At 40.2% G+C, this 17953-nt stretch overlaps 1 protein-coding gene across 1 annotated transcript in view; it reads left to right on the top strand.

Moving 5' to 3' along the window:
• Positions 1-17953, top strand: part of WDPCP (WD repeat containing planar cell polarity effector) — a 262222-nt gene that overhangs the window by 223155 nt on the left and 21114 nt on the right. Inside the window, exon 14 of the mRNA XM_063441857.1 lies at positions 11812-11950. Within this exon, the coding sequence (XP_063297927.1) occupies positions 11812-11950 (139 nt within the window). The remainder of the gene's footprint in view (positions 1-11811; positions 11951-17953) is intronic.

Below are 17953 nucleotides of genomic sequence, written 5' to 3'. Positions count from 1 at the left end.
TATGGGTCAGTTTATTCAGAATATTTTTTTTCTGGGTTTCTTCCTCTAAAAACTAGGTGCGTCTTATGGTGAGGTGCGTCTTATGGAGCGAAAAATACGGTACATGCACAAACCAAAAGAATTATGGTGGGGGAAAAAATAGATTGAAAAGGAATCCACGTATAAAGTGGAATAATAAATTAACTCACAATCTCTCTATTACAAGTTAATTTGTTTGTATTTGTTGCTATTGAAAATGAAATTTTTTATGAAAACTAAGCAAAACAAGAACCTTTTGGTGGTCCTCCAGTTCAATTCAAGCTGTGAATCACATTGCAAACCAAATAAATGCATTTGCATAGCTCATTCGGAGGTGAAAGCACTAATGATATTATATTTTTTTTTTTATTCTTTATTTTTGTTGTGCATGGCATAACAATAGGCTTGTTCAGCCACAATAGCAGTAACAAGCAGTGATGTAACAATTAGTTGAAACATAACGTGGCATAAGAGTATACAGCACATTTTTAGTTTTTTAAGATAACATTACTGGGCAACCGTCAATATATTGCTGGTCATCTAGATATCGGAGTAAGTAGTAGGATACAAGATATTATCTCCTAGCTATGTCTGCTTAACTTTTGATAAAATTCTTTATGTTTCGTGCTTGTAGTGGACATGCAAATCTGTGCCGCCGTAGCAGCTGGTGTGAGGAGACTAAATCCACCTAGTAATACAACTATGGCGTCTATAACATTGTGCTTTTGTTTTTGTAGATAAAGACTAGCAAGCTCAGTTCAAGCTCTTTAAGTTAACTCCAGTAGGAATTACATTTTGACACATTCTTTTGGGTTCGTTCTACCGTGAGGGCTAAACATTAAGTGGTAAGTAATTAGGCATATCACTGACGAGCAGTGGCATTTAACAAGTGTCGGTACCGGCTAATGTATACCGGGTTATGGCAGCGGGAGTCAGTGTCAGTAGGTGAGGGCGGTGTGGGCGAGACTGCTGCCCTGGTATCATGGGAGTTTGTGAATGCAGGGGGGCCTGTGTGTGGCTAATTGCTGTATAGCGGCAAGGGTGTCCCATATGTTTTGTGAGTACCTCTGTGGGGTAGGTGTAAACGGAAAATTCAACCATAAGACATTTTCAACTGTAAAACATTTTCAACCGTGAAACATTTTCTTTTCAGTCCTCTGACAGCACCGAGGCTGCGGTTAGAGTGGTTGGCGGGACCCCACATGATCTCCAGGGTTGTTCAGGTAGGGGCCGTCTTCTGCGCAGCATGGTTGGGCCCTCTTGGGACAAATGTCTCGGAGGTAGCTGGGTTCCACTCATGGGGCTTAAAGGTTGAGCGGGGTTGCTGCATAGAGTCCTGTGGTAGGCCCAAGGTTGATAGGTGCGTCCTCGCTTCCTGCAGGTCTGCTATTAAGTAAGTAGTGTCTCCTTGGAATACTTGGAGCTTGTGGGACGAGCGCCATTGGTACTTGATACTGTGCGTTCGGAGCAGGGAGGTAAAGGGCCTGAGGGCTGTGCGCCAGGCCATAGTTCCCCTGGATAAGTCCGTATAAAATGTTAGGGCCATGCCCTCAAAAGCGTATGGTGCGTTTCCCCTGGTGGCGGTCATGACTGCTTCTTTATCCTGTCGTTTCTGAAATCTTACAATTAGGTCCCGCGGTGCTGCCGCTGGGGCCGTTGTTGGTTTGGGGATTCTGAACATACCATCGAGGAACACTCCCTTAGCCTGCTTCGGTGGGAGTATGTTGCTCATCAGGCGTCTCAGAAAGTGTGGTAGCTCAGTGTCTAGGACCGAATCTGTTATGCCTCTTATCTTGATGTTTTGGGCGCGGTACAAGTCCTCCATTGCCGCCATCCTGTGCTCCATAGTTAGGCGCTGTTGTTGCATCGATTTTAGCTCCTGTTGTATCACGGTTATTTGCCGTGTGTGGTTGCGGGAGTCTTGCTCCAAGCTTCCCATGCGGCCTGTCAGGCCCTGGATATCTTTTCGTATGTCTGCCACATCAGTCTGGATGTGCCGGCGGAGGTCCGCTAGCAGTTCCTGCATGACCGCCTTCGTGACCGGGGCTGAGTCCGGCTGCGGTGGTACCAACGTTGTGGGTAGGTATGTTTCTTCGGGGTCCGAGAGTTGTTCATCGGAGTCCTCGTTGTCATCGATATAGGCGGCCATGTTGGGCTCAAGGGCGCCATGTGCTCGCCGCCACAGATCCCCAATGCTTGTGCCAGGTCGGGGCTGATCTGGTTTTGTTTTTTGTTTTTTGTTTTTTCTGCCCATGGTTGACGAGCTTGCCAGGTGAGTTCAGCTTTGTTTCGCAAGATGGGGGAAAGTTTTGTCGCTTTTTTCGGTAATTTGTGCTGAAATTCCCGGAGCTCTTAGTGAATGCGACCTGTCTGCTCGGCTGTCGGCTCCGCCCCCCCACTAATGATATTTTTAGCAGTCTTATTTTAAGTTAATAAATGGCTGAAAAGAGAAACAGGATTTTTTATTTTGTTTTAATCTCCATCTGTTCACTTGTTACTCTTCATTAGGAAATAGACCTTAGGCATTCTATCATTGGATTTCAAGTATGTCACTATCAGGCCAATTACTGAATTCCACAACAAGTCATTGCTTTTATTGAGAGTGGCACAGATGGAAACAACAGCACATGCTAATATACTGCTTGATTCCAGGAAGACTGCAGCGAAAGATCTATACAAAAAGGTGGTCTCCATATGACCTAACAAAAATTAGGGATCCAATGTCATTATGACAGGAATTTTAACTTCTTTTTGTACCAGGAAGCAGAGTAGAGTGATTTTGGTTGACTGGAATTCTCTGGTTTTGACGGACATGCAGAACATTATGCCAGAATATTACCATTTTAGTGCTCAGGAGATATACTAAATAATAAGGCTAAATAAAGACTGTGTCTGCAGAACTCTCCAATACGGCAATATTTCCCTCTAACATGTGTATCACTGCCATGTACCTTTAATATTACATATCTTTAAAAAATAGATAAGATTTTTTAAATCTTGTTTTTGTTCCAAGGCAACTGGAGGTAGACCAGAAGTAGACGGTCACCTAAGGTAGACCTTGCATTCTTGACGTTTGTCAAGAGCCTTGCTAAATGGAGGACCAGACAGTGAAACTAACCACAGAATCAGAATGTTCTGCCTTCATTAAAGGAACACTATAGTCACCTAAATTACTTTAGCTAAATAAAGCAGTTTTAGTGTATAGATCATTCCCCTGCAATTTCACTGCTCAATTCACTGTCATTTAGGAGTTAAATCACTTTGTTTCTGTTTCTGCAGCCCTAGCCACACCTCCCCTGGCTATGATAGACAGAGCCTGCATGAAAAAAAAATGGGTTTCACTTTCAAACAGATGTAATTTACCTTAAATAATTGTATCTCAATCTCTAAATTGAACTTTAATCACATACCGGAGGCTCTTGCAGGGTCTAGGAAGCTATTAACATAGCAGGGGATAAGAAAATCTTAATTAAACAGAACTTGCAATAAAGAAAGCCGAAATAGGGCTCTCTTTACAGGAAGTGTTTATGGAAGGCTGTGAAAGTCACATGCAGGGAGGTGTGACTAGGGTTCATAAACAAAGGGATTTAACTCCTAAATGGCAGAGGATTGAACTGCTTCATTAAAACCAACCTGTACATTTATTTTCCTTAAGCCTAGTTTATGGAAACTCAGAAGCCTTTACAACTACTACATCTCTGGATAAGCAATCCCCTATGATTGGCTGGGATTAGTCCTCGTTGATCACCTTAAAGCTCTTAGCAAATCATACAGGCCTTCTCCTAGGGTGCAGGAAGAGAGGAGGCTACAGTTGGCTCAGGCTATGGTGTGTGGCTCTTTTCCTTTTATTTTGTCTGTATAGGATCACTGTTGTGCTTCAGGTCTCATGTAAGAGGAAATATCAAACACCAACGTCTATAGGTCCTATAGCAATGTGTGCTAATGCAGACAATTAAAAAATACGGTTGTTGGACGAACAAATAAATAGCTGTTTTTTTAACAAACCAAATCTCGCTGCATGATTTTTTCATGGGGCTAAAGGATGGCCTTTTTTAACACGTTATTTTTAATGGTAACATTCAAAATAAACCATTTTAATAATCGGAATAAAAGTAGTGTGCTGAGTACACTGAAAAGGTAATACAAAAAAAAAAAGCCTTTTACTTAAAATGGTTAATTTTGATTGACAACTCATCTCGCTGCCTGCAAATTGCTGAAATCAAAAATTGTTTTGTTTGTGTTATTTTTCAATTAAAGCATATTTGTTCCATATGATTACGAAGCCTTGTTTTATGAATTCAAAGCATTTGTCTGGTTCCTTCTTAGTTTATCCTGATTTTTTCCAAAGAATAGAAATGATGCGCTTTGAATTGCCGCTTTGCAAAACACAAATTGCTAGTTTTTTTTTTCAGTAAATGAATGAGATTAAAATCATGTAAATGGGCAGTAGACCTAGTAATAATTATTTCTTTATCTATTTTACCAAATGCATTCAGACTTGTTCATGTGTTACATTATGCAATTATCAAAATCATTACATTCCGAGATGCATTGATTATTGTCTTAGCCTGCTGGAGTTAGATTTGCATCCCTTTGTTTAAAATACAGAACCCACTCATTGCGCCCATTTTTAATTGTCTTTTGTCGTTCCTGTTTCATTTTGATTACACATTTGTGCAAACCTCTTGTAATTATCTAATTCAAAGAAAACAGTTGTGCAGAGATGTTTGTTGGACTTTTTTTTACAGTCATGAGTTTCTTTGTTTTCAGTCAATAGAACTTGTGTTTTGAATTCATCCCTTAATTCTTTTGGTGGTCTGCGCACTTACTTTAGCTGCGGTAAAATTGGACTGCACAAGTGATGGTGAATAGGGAGAGTAAATGTGGCTTTCTAACTGGCAAGGTTGTGCAGAGATATTTTTCTTTCCTTTGGTTCCCAAAAGTCAAAGATACCACAGTTGCTCATGCCTTAACTCAAATGGATAGTGGGGTAAAAATGGCACATTTTGAATGCTTTAGATAAATAATACATACAAAAATATATTCAAGGATTAAAATGAAAAGGATAACTTTAACCTATCCTTCAAATGGACTGTTTAGTGGGTATATCTGCAGCTACACGCAGACACCTCCCTCATCGAGAAATGATTCATATGAATTCATATGAATCTTCATATTCTGGTCTGTGGGTGAACTCTTATCTCGTAAACGTATGTCCAGCAGTTTAGTGTGAGAAAAGGTTTATCCCCTTAAGATCCCAATTTATAGGACAGGTGGAACTCTAAACTCTCAGTTGCTTTCAGTTTTCGCACAGATTTGTTCACAATTTATTCAACCGGATTACGTACCAAGTCGACAGAACTGCAGTTCACATATATGTGGACGAATGTTTGGCAATCTCTCATGGGAGGAGAGAATGCTCAGTCCAAATTACGCATCCAAATTCACATGTTGGACAAAATCGAGCCTGTCTGATTGACAGGAAAATAAATGTCCCATAGTAAAAAATTAAAGTAACTAAAATGTATTTTAAGTATGCGGTCAGCCTGCTTAGTACACTTTGTTTCCAATCCATATGCAATATTTAGTCGATCATCCCCATGTAGAAGACATTCCAGATCACTGTAACACTTTCAGCCTTATTCTGACTTTCAAGCAATGTACGGGACGAATGGCCACTACTATGATCAATGTCCTTAATTAACATATCCACCTTACTGAAAACTAAAACTCACAGCATTATAAAAACACTCGGCATGTTTCACTCCATAAATACCCTTTGGCAGCAATTCCCATATTTTACAATTTGATTGTTTGTTAATGGCATGGCTATGACGTGCCGCAATCATGGCTCACTCAGTGCTGGGTGCACGTTTTTCTGGGTGCACTATTACAGAGGACAGGTGTCTGGTTGTAAAGTAACATAACTATAAAATGCTGCTGTGAGAAAAGCACACCATCTGATTTCACACCTTTTTGACAGAAGACAATGCATAGCCTTTTTAGGATTTTTTTTGCAAATTGTTTCTCTTGTTCCTGATTTTCTTGTGCTGTACCCCTTTAGTTTTTTTTTTTTAGCCAGTCCTGACTTTGCTTTTGGGTTTCTGGGTTTCCAACTAATTTTGTTCAACTTTTTATCTGTGTTTAAACTTGTTTTCCATCTTCTACAATTAATAGTTGTGGACTACCTTTTCTTGCGTTAGTTGTTTCTAACATGTGCTATGTGTGACGGACCACCTGGCACCCCGACCGGGTACCTCCGTCAATCGCTGCTTCCTAGTACTTGCAAGTACCATAAGCACTGCACTGGAACACCATAACTACCGTAAACCCCACAAGCCGTCGCAGCTTGGTTGGGGTCTCACCATTCTCCAACCACCCTGGACCCAAGACCAGGATCAAGCTTCCAGTGGGTAGACCTCTCCTAGTCCAGATAGCATAGCAGGAACAGCTCTTATAAGAGCTAGTGATTATACTCAGGGGAGTATTGTGATATAGCAATCCCCAGAGTGAATGTAGTTCTCCAATCCACCAAACATGAGCCAAGACTTCACGGAGTGGTAAACAAATCTCAACTTAGCCCCTTAAAGGGAAACTCCAGTGCCAGAAAAACGATCCGTTTTTCTGGCACTGGAGGGTCCCTCTCCCTCCCACCCACCAATCCCCGGTTACTGAAGGGGTGAAAACCCCTTTAGTCGACTTACCAGGGGCAGCGACAGGTCCCACGTCGCTGCTTCCTCCTCCCCCGCCGCTCCTCCTTCTGGTTACGTCGGCCGGTGGGCGAGACTGATCTCGCCCGCCGGCCGAGGAGACCTAATGCGCATGCGCGGCAATGCCGCGCATGCGCATTAGCGCACCCCATAGGAAAGCATTGAAAATGAATTTCAATGCTTCCCTATGGGGAATAGAGCGACGCTGGAGGTCCTCACACAGCGTGAGGACGTCCAGCGACGCTCTAGCACAGAAAACCTGTGCTATGAAGCAGGAAGTGTCCTCTAGTGGCTGTCTAATAGCAGCCACTAGGGGAGGACTTAACCCTGCAAGGTAAATATTGCAGTTTTAAAAAAACTGCAATAATTACACTTGCAGGGTTAAGGGTAGTGGGAGTTGGCACCCAGACCACTCCAATGAGCTGAAGTGGTCTGGGTGCCTGGAGTGTCCCTTTAAGGACAGATGACGGATATATTCCGTCATGATTCCCTTTTATTCCAGAAGTTGTGTCCTTAAGGGGTTAATGGGAGCCACACTTGGCCTTTTATGACTATCCCCATACAAGGGGTATGCCCACATGGACCTTGTTGGAGACTCCAACACAAAGGCACAGACCAATAAGAACAGTGATTAAATGCCCAACACTCCCATAAGAAACATACAATCCCTCCTCCCTGCTTGAGAGATAATTGGATCAGTAACTTTACTAATTCTAATCCAATTATCTCCAAGTACAGAAAAAACTTACTTTTTAAAAACACCCTAAAAGTACCCTAAAAATACATAAAATCCCACAAATGTTACATCCCCTGATATCCCTGATCTGGGTGACCAACATATCCAAACATCACCCAGATCAGTTCAGGGGTTCAGAAATGTTATGGAAGTCATAGTTTTTACCGACCACAGGCCTGGTCCCATAGACGAAAATAGTTCCATATAATCGATGCTAATTGCCGCTGGTGGACCGACCGGGAACCGCAAAGTTTTCATGCCGAAAATAGTTTTAGGGCATTCGTGGCTAAGTCCCCCTGAAATCTATTCACAGTTTTTGTCCATGCGAACAAGATGGCCGCCACCTCATGGTCGTCCATAGGCATTGCGGCAACACAGATGAACACTTAGACCACAGAGGTGGAAATTGTAACAATGTATCTATTAAGCTTAACAAGCTCCAGGGTGGCCTCTGGTTCGTGCGGCTGTTCGGTAAACGAACCATATAGTCCCAATTGCACGAACAGAGCCTGTTTTAAAGTATTTTAGCAAAGTCTATTGCAGGGGCCATAGTCACAGGGGAGGAGGCTGGCAAACAGGCCCCTCCAAAAACCAGTGGCAAAGTTACTTTCGTCACACTATCTTATCGTTTGCTTTCAAGTACCCCCTCACCCCCTCAACTCAGGAGGAACCTTAATTCTATTGACCTCCAGCCGCTGTCGGACGATATTAAATCACAACTGCTATCCATCCCTTCCCTCTCCTGTCCCTCACTGACGATCTCCACATATAACACTACCCTCACCTCTGCCTTAAACGCTGCAGTCCCGCTCCAAACATGCACCTCGAGGAGGACACGCCCTCAACCGTGCCATACTAAATCAACACCCTACCTGCAAAGATGCTCCTGGAGGAAGTCTTGCACCCAGGTAGACTATCTCCATTACAGATTCATATTGTGTTCATACAGCGCAGCACTTGTCCTCGCCAAACAGCCATACTTTTCCTATCTCAATAGTTCATGCTCCCGCAATCCCAGGTGTCTTTCTCAACCACACGTAGATCATGCTTTTCCTACCCTCCAGACTTTTTCCCTGGCTACTGAACAAGAGGTGGCTGCACTTCTCCTTTCCTCTCGCCCCACCACTTGCCCACTCGATCCTGTCCCATCCCACCTTATCAGATCTCTTTCCCCTTGTCTTGTGCCTTCCTTAACACACATCTTCAATTGCTCTCTCTCTTCTGGTGTTTTCCCTGCTGACCTTAGACATGCCACTATAGTACCTATCCTGAACAAAAACATATTTTGACCCGTGCTCCCCCCTCTAACTATCGTCTCATATCCATGCTCCTTTTTTCCTCAAAGCTTCTGGAAAGAATTGTCTTTACCTATATGTCTCACTTCCTCAATTCCAACTCTCTCCTTGACCCTCTGCAATCTGGCGTCCGCCCTCTCCACTCTACTGAGACTGCAAAGTTACTAACAACCTAATTGCAGCTAAAACCAAAGGCCACTACTCCCTACTAATTCTTTTTGACTTCTTTGCTGCCTTTGACACTGTTGATCATGCTCTCTTTCTTTAAACTCTTCAATCACTCTGTCTCCTTGACTCTGTCCTCTCATGGTTTTCCTCTTATCTCTCCCAATACTCCTTCAGTGTCTCTTTTTCTAATGATACTCTCTCGTCCTCTCTCGGTTGGAGTCTCCCAAGGCTCTGTTCTTGGTCCCCTTCTATTTTCTCTTTATACTGTCTTTCTTGGCAAATGTATTAACTCATTTGGATTCCACTACCACCTGTACGCTGATGACACCCAGCTATATCTCTCCTCCCCGGACCTCTTCCCTGCCGTCCTGCAACAGGTCACTGCTTGCCTTTCTTCCATGTCTGACTGGATGTCCTCCTGCTTTCTGAAACTCAATCCCTCTAAAACTGAGCTCCTTGTCTTTCCTTCTCTTAATACTGATCCTCCTCTTTCAATCTCCCTTAAAGTTAGTGGTATCCACATAAGTCCACCCTTGCAAGCGCCCTGTCTTGGCATCATACTTGCTTCTGGCCTCACCTTTGAGCCTCACTACCAGTATGTCCCCAAATCCTGTAGATTCCATCTTAAAAACATAGCCCGCATCCGCCCCTTTCTTACGCAAGATGCTACCAAGGAGCTTGTCCATGCTCTAGTAATTTCCTACATGGATTATTGCAACTTTCTCCTAATTGGGCTTCCCAAAAGTCGTATTGCCCCGCTACAGTGTGTAATGAATGCTGCCGCCAGACTGATTTTTCTATCTAGTCAGTCCTCTCACACCTCACCCCTCTGTCAGTCCTTACATTGGCTTCCTGTATCATACAGGCGTCAATACAAAGTGCTAACTCATACCTGTAAAGCACTGACCACAACTAGCCCCTCTTATATCTCTTCACAGATACATAGGTATGCCCCTTCTCAGTCTCTCCGCTCTGCCCGTGACCATCTTCTGTCCACTGCTCGCACACATACGGCCAACTCGCGTTTGCAGGACTTCTCGCGGGCGGCTCCCTTCCTATGGAATAGCCTGCCTACTGCCATTAGACTCTCCCCTAGTCTTCAATCGTTTAAGAAGTGCCTTAAAACCCATCTCTTTAGTAAAGCTTATGGCCTCCCAGAGTGACCTCTACCTTACATATCTATCTCTTGCTCTCTCCTAAAGGGCAGCACTTTACTCTCTCCACCAGCTCTGCTTCATTCCCACCTTATTTGATTGCTATTTCCTGTCCTAATGTGTTTTATACCCCACCACCTATAGACTGTAAGCTCGTTTGAGCAGGGTCCTCTTCAACCTATCCTTCCTGTAAGTTTTCTTGTAATTGTCCTATTTGTAGTTGAATCCCCCCTCTCATAATATTTTAAAGCGCTACGGAATCTGTTGATGCTATATAAATGGCGATAATAATAATAATGTATTCTGCTAACAATCATGGAAGTCGTATATTAACGTCTAGAGTGGAAGAAGTCTTTGCTGACAGTGTTCCATCTTGAACCACAGCTGTTTAAATACTTCGCAGAGAGCACAAGAGTTCCTTTGGTCATATAAAAGGGAAAATAACATTGTTGGCCTCTGATTTGAGATGTAAATTAATTTCTTAAAATGAATAAAGGAAAGTGAACACTTGAGTAAGTTGTCTTTAGCATACGAGCGATGTAAAAATATCTATAGAGTACTTTTGAAATTTCTCACCAAGCATCTAATATTCAATATGCATTGAACTATGATTCAAAAACGCTTCAAGTTGTCAAATTAATTGACATCAATTACGAAGATTTAGTGCCTTAAACATGTCATTGCTGTTGATTCACTTTGATGCTAGACAGAGCTTAGAAATTGTCAATATACATAATCCATGTCACTTCAAAGGAACGCTGCTTCTTCAGAACCCCCACCAAAGAAACCAATTTCTATTTCTTCTCCAAGGGAATCATGTTTATTGCTAGGAACTGCATAATTTCATTGGAATGTAATAAAGTCCACATATTTTCAATTGTTTACACCTTCTCAAAGAAAAATGTCAAGGCCCCTCCCTGTCAATTTTCAATAATATCACCTATTTCATTGTAAAATTTTGAAGAATCAGTTGAAAGTCATCTTCTGTCATAAGGTCCTCTTCTTATTCTTAATTATTAAAGGAACACTATAGGGTCAGGAACAGAATTGTGTATTCCTGACCCTATAGTGTTAAAATCACCATTTAATCCCCCTGGTCCACCCTTGCCACCCTAAATATTATACAATTTTATCTTATTTATGGCATTGGCTCCAGCTTTGATCTGCCTCCTTGGCTGACATCATCAGAACTAGAATATCTCTAGTGGCCACTTGAGATTTCCCTAGGCAGCAATGTAAACACTGCCTTTTCTTTGAAAAGGCAGTGTTTACAACAAAATGCCTGCAGGGACATGGTATAGATACCAGAACAACTACATTAAGCTGTAGTTGTAATGAAATAAAAAGTGACAATAGATTTTCCTAGAAGGACCCCTGCCCACACCATGAAGATGATGCATTGCGTGTGACTGGCACAGATTTTACAGAAGCTATGCAATGCAATAACATAACTTCATCGAGAAAGTTATACACGGGGATCACATGTTGTGGTAGAAAGGCTTTTTGAATATTAAAAAAGAAATGTCACTTAAACCAATATGGCGACTACAGTGTAGTGATGGAAAGGTGGTTCGGCTGCAATTTAAATAACACCTTTTTAGTGACTATGTTTTAAAACGATCTGCCATGTTATTGCTCTTACTTGGTTGCAGTCTTGCACTCTTACACTTTGCAGAGTTTTTGCACTCCTACAATTTGCAGTGTTTTGTTTTTTTTGTCATTTTATGCAGATATGTTGGACAGACTGGATGATGTTAATGAAGGTTTTGCTGACCTTTCTTTGATGCCACAAGAACAGAGATTTTCTGAGGGCTTTCCTGCCATAGACTCAGACACTGAACGCTCCCAACTAAAGAGGGCAACAAGCAGGTGAGGATTATTGCCAAATTAAAAATGCAGTCATATATGGGTACACTGAACACCAACTGTCAGGGGCTCACTAGTGCACATCTTATAAATAGGAAACTGATGGTCTATTAAGGAATTAATAAAAAAGAAACTATAATATGAAGCCCACTCGTTCATTTCTTCCTGTAAACCTGGCAGTATGGTAAATACTTTTCTGGGATTTTCTCTTTCTTGTGTTTTTCCTGAATCTGTGCTTGGTTTGACATCATTCTAAATACCGCATTTAGGAAGATGACATCAATAAATGTCTCTCTGAATCTTAGTTGCATAGGCAGGTGTGACTTTACTGTGGCTGTGTCTAAACTCAGAATTAGAGTTAAGCCGACATAACTTACTTGTATCCCTGTTTAGAAAGAGAGATGTTCTTTAGGGACCTTTAATTAAATGATGTCACGTACCAAAGAATTCTAATTTTATGCAGTGTGTGTTATTATTCAAAAAAAAACCAAAATACCTGTTGTTCCAGCAAAATAAGCTGCTGCCCTACTGTACTGCAAATATAAAACAGAGATTGTAGTATATCCATAATGGATTACTTTTCTTTACTGCACTGACTCCGTGAACAAGCAAAAATGTTACAAATTATTATTAATATATTGTTAAGATTAAATCAATTACAATTCTGTTCTCGCACTCAAGATTGAACCAAATAACTTTTTTCGGAATATGCATCTATACTTCACCACTTCATCTGCTGCACCTACACCGCCATTTCACTTTTTAATTTGTACCTGCGGGACAGTAGGTTGTAGCGATTGTGAATCATCGTGTGTTAAGGAATACCTTCCATTGCCATTTGTGAATACCATCATAATTTACTGTTCATGGAGGGAATTCTCCAATAATCAATCCATCCATCTTATGAAAACTGCATATGCCTTATGTTACTCATGTTTGAATGAATATATGACTTCTAGCTGGCCTTTGTATTTCATTTGGTCAATATATCAACATAAATCAATAGAGCAGTCAAATAAAATGTTATTTTAGAAATTAGAACTTTACTGACAGTGGCACTTTAACAAACAGCATAAAATTCACTGATGAGTGTCCAGTACTTCTGTAGCTCACTGTTGACAGTTTAGTAGACTGGATCTCAACAGTTTTACGTAATATTTAAAGAGCCTGAACAATAACAGTATGAGCTTTATCTATCTATCGATCTATCTATAATTTTAATTCTTCACGCTGATGTGATTCCATTTTGATTAAATTATCCCTATACTTCAAGAACATAGAAGGCTCTGATATAACACTGAATATTTCCATCCTACTGGGATTTAATTAAGGAGAATTATTACAGAATAAAATATAGTAATACATGATACACATATATTGTACTTGCTTTCTGTGTTAACTAGTCTGTTGCTCATAATAGCCACTACATATCACATAGATCAGTTTGCAGCCGTAGTGTAATGCTGCTTTGGGGGCTTTCTCAGTAGTGATTTGAAATAAAATGAAAATAAAATGTGCATATTATTAGACAAAGCATTTAGTTTTGGGGTATAATCAAATTGGAAAATTTTCCCAGTGCATATACTTTGACGTAAAATGTTATTTATTTGAATTTCATGTTTCTTAAATGTCAAGAAGCTGTCATGTATCTGGCAGCATGTGTTGGTTTATAAATAAATAAGTAGATTTTAGTTAAATGTAATTTATTTTGTCTATCAAATGGACTACACCACATTTATTAACATGCATTTATAATAATTTACAAATCTTTTAGTGTCAGCAAATGTCCCATGATATATCATTAGTCAAGACCTAAGCCCCCAACCAGAGATATAAAAATACAGTTCTAATAGAGAACAATAAAATGTAAAAAAAAAAAAAAATAATCTGCCTCTTTTAGCTGCTATAAAATTGGACTAATTTACATTATTATAAATGCAGAGCTCGCAGGAAAAAAAAAACGCTTTTGTGATAGATTTTGTGACCTTTATTAAACGTGTATTCCTTTTAATTTTAGTAGGATATATGTTGTGAAAAGGCTTAATATCCTTTAGAAAATGTAAGTGAATGCGGATTCTGTGAATTGGAACAGTGAGTAGTGTTTTGCTGAATGGCTTTCTGTAACTTCTGATAGAGATAATAGCTGCCATCCATGTTTTAAATGAATGGTGCAATTAACTTTAACAAGAGCTGCTGCTGACTGAGGTGTAACGTTTAAAAATGCAGCAAACCTCAAACTGCACAGCTATGACACAGTAACGACAGCTCCCTATCTTGGTTAAAACATGATTGCTATGACCAAGCATATAGTCTTGTCAAATAATGCCATACCTAGGATAATTGAATTAATGGTAGCAGTTGAAATAAAAAGGTGGGTACCACTGACATTAAAGGCTAACGCTGTACATGGGATAATTGAATAAATGTCAAAATTTCAAATTAAAAGGCGGGGAGGGGGGGGAGAGGGGACAGAAATTAATGGCTTGGGCAAGTCAAAACATGCTTTGTAAAACATTATTATATCAAGCTGTTCATTGTGTTTGCTACATTCCGTATTCCTGCTAGTTTTCCATGATATACTTACGTAGTATTGATGTTCCCAAGCTTGTTTTGGGCATGTTCTGAGCTATATGCTACTGATATATTATTTCCAACTAAGTACAGTATTACAATTGCAATCTTTAAAAAAATGACATCCCTCGTGTTACATCTGCTTTCAATCAAATAATATTAAAGAGGTTGTCAAAGCACTATAACAACTGCAGCTTGTTGTAATGTTTAGGGTCCTGACCCCAGGTTTTTTTGTCAAACTGTTTTAGAGCAGATTGACCAAAACAATGATGCTCCGCAGCATTCATAGTCCCCCTCTGCAGCTGTCCTTCTGCTTTATCAGGCTAGCTGCACAGAGGCCAGGCTACCGTGCCACGGGAGTCATGGTTTTTGTAACACTGTTACAAAATGGTAGTCTTCAACTCTTAATTGGAAACATGTGTGCTGAAAAAATGTGCAACTATGTAATAGGAGTGCTAAGAGGTGTCCATGGTTTCACACAATTTTCTCGTTGGTAATAGCTTGGTGATGACATAGAGACAACTCCCGGAAGCCACCTTATCTATTTGAAGGTCCTGGTGCTATGTGCTGTATATACAGTCATGGTTCCTTGTTTCATGGCTAAAATAAAATGTTCTAGTTTAATTAAACCCGTTCTTTTGGCATGACATGAAAAACGTAGGCCTTGTTATGGGGTTGTAATAACTGCATATATAACAATTAAAACCTTATGTAAGTGTTAAGTCAGATGGGACATGTGTTGGCTACGTACAACTAAACTGAGACTCACTTCATGTTAGTTTTTAGACTCCTTCCCCCTTTCTAGTAAATTAACCATGGGTCACCAATTTGTTTTGTTTCAGGCAAATAAATTCTCCATTGTTTGTAGGATAGAGATTCTGTTACTGGAATGAATACACACTTAAACATTCCAAAATATGACTATTCCTCTTGAAATGGTCATGAAATGAGCTCATTGTACTAATATATGTATCGTACATGTCAATCCATGCATTGCAATTTTTACATACTCCTGTTTCAGGGCAGCTGCCAAGACATTCTTCTTTTTAGTAGATAATATAAATCTGTGCGTCGTTTACAAATGAAAATTGATAGTTAAAAATATCTGTTTGTTTTTATGGAAACGGGCATCAATCTACTTTTATTTGAGACAAAGAGGACAAACAACAAGACATCGGGCTTATAGTATGTACCAAGCGTCTGATCTATAGCTTAGTGCGTGTTGAGCCAAAACAAACTGTCTTTGCTGACAGGAAAGCTTGGCAATTATTTTACGTTAATCTTACTTGGCCTAACCCAGACTGACCTTGTTTACTCATCTCAATGTCTTTTAGTATATATTAACTTGGCACCAAAAAAGAACATGTGGCATTAATGTGAAAGACTTTGGTATCTAAAACAGAGATTCGTTTAACATTTACTATAGAGCCAATAATGCTGAGTGCTTGGAGGCTTGCTCTGACTATAGCATGAGACACAAATATTTAACCAATGCTCTGTCTGAAAAGATGGAAGTAAATCTCCGTACAGATCTTTTCATACTGCCAGAGCTGCTGTCTTGTAAGTTTTGACTATGCAAAGTAAAAATTCCACCTCTCAAGAAACCCCAATTTCTTTTTATTTCACGTAAATTTTTTTTAGAGTCCTATCCTAATACAATGCCACATTTTTCATTCCTGTCCCCAGTTGTCCTGTGTCAGCTTACGTTCGTTCCCTATGTGTTGTAGGTATAGAGCTCGAAAATTGTATACACTAGTTATCACTATACAAAAGTTATAATTGTATCTTTTTGCTCTATTTTTTATTTTGTAAATTTTACAAGTTAAAAAAGTACCTTTTGATGGCGTAGAGCTCTAGCATGAGAAAAAGGCCCTGTATTTGTTCTGAGCAGTGCAAGCAAATTTAAAACATGCTTGCGCTTTCTTTGCTTTTAACTTGTCTCTGGTGTCTCCATAAGTGGGATACCAGAGGACAAAGGGGCCAGGAAAGCGTATCGTGCATGTTTTTGGAGCCTGCTTGTGGGATTGTGTGTGTGTAGAGTGAGCTGATTGTGGTGGGGCATTGTGTAAATAGGTCAATTTAATTTGTGTTTGTGGTGTAATATGTGTGGCTAGGGGCTGTTGTATGTGTGTGTGTATAGGTGATGTAGTGTATGTAGGGGTTTCTAGCGAGTGTGTGTTTAGAGAATGTAGTATGTCTTTTCTTACAAGGAATGTACTGTGTGCACAGGCCCGTCGCGACCAGGCAAGCAAACCAAGCAACTGCTTGAGGCCCCGAGCTGGCCTGGGCTCCTATAAGGCTGCAGCCGCCTGAGCGCTCTATAGAGAGCCTCAGGCGGCTGCAGCACTGCCTCTCTCATCATCTCCCCTTCCCTGTAGCGTGGCCGAGCTCTTCCTCCTCCTGATCGCTGACGATCCCCCGCCGGTGATCACGATCCTGGGGTCTGCCTGGGAGCTCAGGCAGACCCCCTCTGCCCGATCCAGCCCTCCTGTGCTATGTGATTGCGGGGTCCTTGCGATCACATGGCCCGAATAGCCGGCTTGTGCATTGCCTGCCGGGGGCCTGCCTGACCTCTCAGGCAGTCCCCCTAATGCCTGCAAAAAACTTTTAAATGTTTTAAAAGTTATTAAAAAGTTTTAAAAAGCATCGGGTAAAACAGCAGGACTTAACCACGGGTTCCACATCACAGACGACACCTTGCAGTCGAAGCAAGTTAGCAGGGCCACCACCTATATCTAACATAGCTTGCGACTCCACCGCAACACTGAAAGATAACTTATAACCCAACTAAACTCTAAAACCCTTCAATAGACATACGATAGGCACCACCAGATGCCCACAGAAACCCACCTGCCCACCCTGGTCACCTGTAACCGAGTCAATACGCAATATAAATAAAAATTGACAGCACATACGTGATGTCCATGCCCCGTACGAAGAGTCTCGTGCACTAGGCACTTATTGTATTTTCCAATGTTTACCAAGCTTATCACCAGTATGCCTATGCTGTAATATGATATGTTATGCTTGCCACGGTTTATGCTTAAACCGGAACATCCTGCCTTGTCCTATATTACTTTGTCAAATACAATAAAGAATTAAAAAAAAAAACATTTTTTAAAAGTAAATAAAAGTTCTTAGATCATATATTTATATATATATATATATATATATAATCTAAGTACTTTTATATACACATACACATTCATAAATCATTGTTAAAAGTGTATTTTAATATTAATCTATTTTATTATATATATATTAATATTAAAATACATTTAGAATAAAGTTATTTATATATATATATATATATATATATATATATATATGTGTGTATATATATATATATAAAATAAAAATAATCAATAAATAAATTGAAAAAAAAAAAATGAATAAAATTAAATTGAAAAAAAAATTATATACCGGTTTAAATTT

This window comes from Pelobates fuscus, chromosome 2, assembly GCF_036172605.1.
Source record: "Pelobates fuscus isolate aPelFus1 chromosome 2, aPelFus1.pri, whole genome shotgun sequence".
Classification (NCBI taxonomy): domain Eukaryota; kingdom Metazoa; phylum Chordata; class Amphibia; order Anura; family Pelobatidae; genus Pelobates; species Pelobates fuscus.
The sequence above is the reverse complement of the archived record's forward strand: the minus strand, read 5'-3'. Positions and strand labels throughout refer to the sequence as shown.